The 4,456-nt window shown below is 33.1% G+C and overlaps 1 protein-coding gene across 1 annotated transcript; it reads right to left on the bottom strand.

The window, feature by feature from the left end:
- Nucleotides 1–210: 210 nt before the first annotated feature.
- CXCL11 (C-X-C motif chemokine ligand 11) lies at nt 211–1,926 on the bottom strand. The gene is made up of 4 exons (XM_021702429.2): nt 1,721–1,926; nt 913–1,039; nt 726–798; nt 211–498 (listed from the first exon to the last, which is right to left on the bottom strand). Exons 1-4 carry the CDS (start codon nt 1,875–1,877, stop codon nt 457–459), a joined length of 399 nt encoding a protein of 132 aa, XP_021558104.2. The 5' UTR covers nt 1,878–1,926; the 3' UTR covers nt 211–456.
- Between the last annotated feature and the right edge of the window lie 2,530 nt (nt 1,927–4,456).

Genomic DNA, 4,456 nt, shown 5'->3' with positions numbered 1-4,456 from the left:
TCCTTAGCTCATAATTTTTTTCGTAGTACATTTCATGAATTATAGCCTTTTTATAAAACAGTAATATATATAAGAACATATATTGCTATGGCTTTTGGGTAAAAAAATGTGGATTTGCATTAAAAATTATTTGGGGAATGTTTATTACACACATGGATGCATTTGACTCATAGGTCTTGACTCCAGTAATAATGTTAATATCTTCATTGTAAGTGAAGGTTGTAATATGGCAGATAGATCAAGTCCAAACACATAACTTCTAGATACAGAAATGTTTTCATAGTCACAAAAGAATAGTTCTAACCATCAGATTTCTGAGGTTTGCTGACGTAGAAATGACTGAACGTACTTTGCAAGAGGCAGGAGAAAATCCATTTCCTATTGTGGAATTCTTATCACTTTAGTTGTCACAGTTAAACTTGTTCTAAGTTTTCAAATCCTCTTTTCCCAGGACTTTCATACATTTTGGTATTTTAAAAAATTCATTCTTCCAATTTTCTGAAATGAGAAAATGAGAGTTTTTAAGCGTTGTGCTGCTCTTGTTTCCCAGTGATTGAGTTGACATGTAAAAACATATGGCAGGAAAGGAAAGCTAGTTAAACCAAAGACTTCTTATCAAAATGCTTCACACAAAATCCTAGCAGAATCTTTTCTGCAAGTCTGTTTTCTCAAAAGATCTGTCTTGGATAAAATCAATTATAAAATATCAGTATCTGGTACCCTACCTTGATTATAATGCTTGCTTGCTTCGATTTGGGATTTAGGCATCTTCGTCCTTTATGTGCTTTCAGGGTGATACTGTTAAGGGAAAATCCAAAACAGTTTTAAATTTTGGATGGAAAAACATAAGCAAAACAAAAAAACATAAAAAAGCTTCCCACCACTGTCATCTTTAGCAAGTTCGTTACTTACATCACTTCTATTTTGTCACAGTTGTTACTCGGATAAATTATGGTCGCTTTCTCAATATCTGCCACTTTCACTGCTTTTACTCCAGGTCCTATGCAAAGACAGCGTCCCCCTTTGAACATGGGGAAGCCTAGAACAGATCACAGCATCAGTTACTAATACATCTGATTGCAACAGATGATTGTAGTTTATAATCCTGGTGAAGAATATGAGCAGGGTTTTCATTAAGGATAAAGATAGCAGTTTGTCAAATAGCACTTGACACTTCCCACTGTTACTGGGGAAGGAACATAAGTAAGATGTTGATTTTCTCCTTAAATTTGTAAACAAACCATTAAAGAATAAAGGGAAGCATGAAAATTTATTGGAGATTAAGATTATTTGCTTCTTGTTTTTGTGCTCAAGAATATTTCCAGGAAGCTAATAACATTATCTTACATAAAATCTTAACATTTAAAACTACTGCTAAAGGCTCTTGCCAGATACTGTAGGCAAATCAAAAACTCCATCAAGTTTATCAGTTCTAGTTTCACCAATCATCTCTAGTACCTTAAACACTTCAAACATTTTCTGTCAAAGCAGTAGTAAATTCTAATGTGTGAGGTTAAATAAAATAAATAAATAAATAAATAAAATAATAAATATAATAAAATAAAATAAATAAAATAAATAAATAAATAAAATAAAATAAATAAAATAAAAATAAAATAAATAAAAATTTACTAAATCTTTTAAGAAAAGATGGGAAAAAAAGACATTTGAAGCATTAGAAAATAAATTTATAAGCTAAGAAGTAAAAGGTACCATATACCTTGAACAATTGTAGCACAGACTATCACAGCCAAGGCTATAACCATGCCCTTCACACTCATGTTTGTCTTTTGCAGCTGTTGCCGCTGCTTCAGTGTCGATACTCTTCTTGGAGGGAGGAGAAATGCTGAACGTGAAAGGAAGTTCTTGACTGGCATATGTAGGGCACTTTTATACACCTACAATCCTCTTAGGGCAACAGGAATTCCCCTCCTTGAGTCATGCTCTTTTGCTTCCAGGAGTTTCTGTTTTGTTCCCATCTACATGTCACTGTCCTTTCCTGTTTGTTACAGTGCTGCAAGTAATAGGAATGTGAAAGCACTTTGTAAAGAGTAAAGAGCTATATAAACATAGAATCGGGTACACCCAAATGGGAACCAGCATTCTCAAAGTAGCATTTCCTAGAAATGTATTTCATTATGGGATTGACCATGGGCAATGAATTCTGATTGCCATTCATTCTTTCAGTCAGGAAGGTTGTCTTCCTACTCTCAGTCTGTTCACCCTCCATTCTTCACATCACTATACAAAAGAACATTCTTAAACAGTTTTTATCACCTTTTGCTTTTAAGTCCAAACTCTTAGTATGTAAGGCCTACATTATTTGACATCAAATGACTTTTATTTAACCTTATTTATATTTATACTGACTATAATTGCACATCTAAAGAAGTCTCCCCTGTACTTCTGAATTTATATCCATTTGTTTTTGCATGTTTAATAGTTTTTACTTTATATTTTAGTAGTAGTATTTAGTGTATAAAGTTGTCTGACTTGTGGATTTATAAAAAATGATCCTCTTTTCTCATGTGATGTTTTTTACATCTTGGGTTCTACTTTGAAATAACCCTTATTTTCTTACTATGTATATTTATCTTTTCCACCCAAGCTTTCTAGCTCCATTTGTTTTAAATGGGTCATATGCAGATACTTTAAAATGTATCTAAAGGATGTTTAATGGGTGAATTTATTTACTGAGTAATTGGTAATTTGTAAACTTTTAAAAATGCTTTCTTGCTGTTTCCTGTTTTCTTTTATTTCTTTTTTTAATTTCAGTATAGTTAACATACAGTGTTCTATTAGTTTCAGGTGTATGAGCTAGTGATTAAAAAATTATGTACATTAATCAGTGCTCATCATGATAATTGTATTCTTGTTCTTTCTTCACCTATTTCACCCATCCCCCCACTCACCTCCTCTCTGGTAACCATCAGTTTGTTCCCTATAGTTAAGGGTCAGTTTTTTGGTTTGTCTCTTTTTTTTCCTTTGTTCATTTTTTTGTTTGTTTCTTAAATTCCACATAGAGTGAGATCATATGGTATTTATCTTCTCTGAGTGACTTCTTTTGCATAGTATTATACTCTAGATCCATCCATGTTGTTGCAAATGGCAAGATTTCTTTTTTTATGGCTAATATTTCTGTATGTGTGTGTGTGTATATTTCTATATCTATATATATAGATTTATACACATACCTCATCTTCTTTATGCATTCATCTGTTGATGGACACTTGGGCTGTTTCCACGATTTGGCTAATGTGAATAATATAGCAATAAACATAAGGGTGCATATATCCTTTTGAATTAGCATTTTCATATTCTTTGCTTAAATACCCAGTAGTGTGGTTACTGGATCATATGGTAGTTGTATTTTAACTTTTGGAGGAACTTACATACTTTTTCCCACAGAGACACTAGCAGTTGGCATATCTAGATTACTTTCTCACTTTAAAATAAATGTCTTTTCTTGAACATTTTTCTTACTTGAATACATTGTTTTAAATTTTGCTAGTAATCCATAAAGTTTTTTTTTTTTTTACCTTACATTTTCGCATTATTTATATCAACCATGAATAGTGTCTTCTGGTTCTTTCTTTTGTAAGATGAGAAAATCACTCTATCACACATTTCCTCCTATTTCCAACTTCTGTTGCATAATCTGGGGTTTAGGTAGTCTACTGTTCTCAGATGATTATTTTATATTATTTAACTTCTCTTTTGAGAATTATAATTTATATTTTATCCTGAAATCATATATTTATTTACACATATTCCACATTTAAATTCGTTTAACAACCAAAAATTTTTAAAACCTTAGTTTTTCACAATCTTATTTTTTTATTGAGATATAATTTAGATACCAAAAAATTTACCACTGTAAATATACAGTTAAATGTGTTTTTTGTTTGTTTGTTTGTTTTAGAGAGAGAGAATGCACACATGAGCTCAGGGAGGGGGGTGGCGGGCAGAGGGAGAGGGAGAATCTTAAGCAGGCTCCATGCCCAGTGTGGAGCCTGCTGTAGGGCTAGATCTCACTACCCTGAGCTGAAATCAAGAGTTGGATGCTTAACTGATTGAGCTACCCAGGGGCCCCAGTTCAGTGGTTTTTTAGTAAGATTGTACAATATCTGATTCCAAAAACCTTATTTTGATTCCAGTATGGTTAACATACAGTGTTGTATTCCCAAGTGTACAATATAATGATTCAATAATTCCATATATTACTCAGTGCTCATCAAGATAAGTGTACTCTTAATCCCCTTTACCTATTTTTTTTTTTTTAAAGATTTTATTTATTTGACAGAGACATAGAGAGAGAGGGAACATAAGCAGGGTGAGCGGGAGAGGTAGAAGCAGGCTTCCCGTGGAGCAGGGAGCCGGATGCGGGGCTCGATCCTGGGCTCGATCCCAGGATGCTGGGATCATGACCTGAGCTGAAGGCAGACGCTTAATGACT

Source organism: Neomonachus schauinslandi, chromosome 2 (assembly GCF_002201575.2).
Source record: "Neomonachus schauinslandi chromosome 2, ASM220157v2, whole genome shotgun sequence".
NCBI lineage: Eukaryota > Metazoa > Chordata > Mammalia > Carnivora > Phocidae > Neomonachus > Neomonachus schauinslandi.
This window is presented reverse-complemented; position numbering and strand designations above follow the sequence as displayed.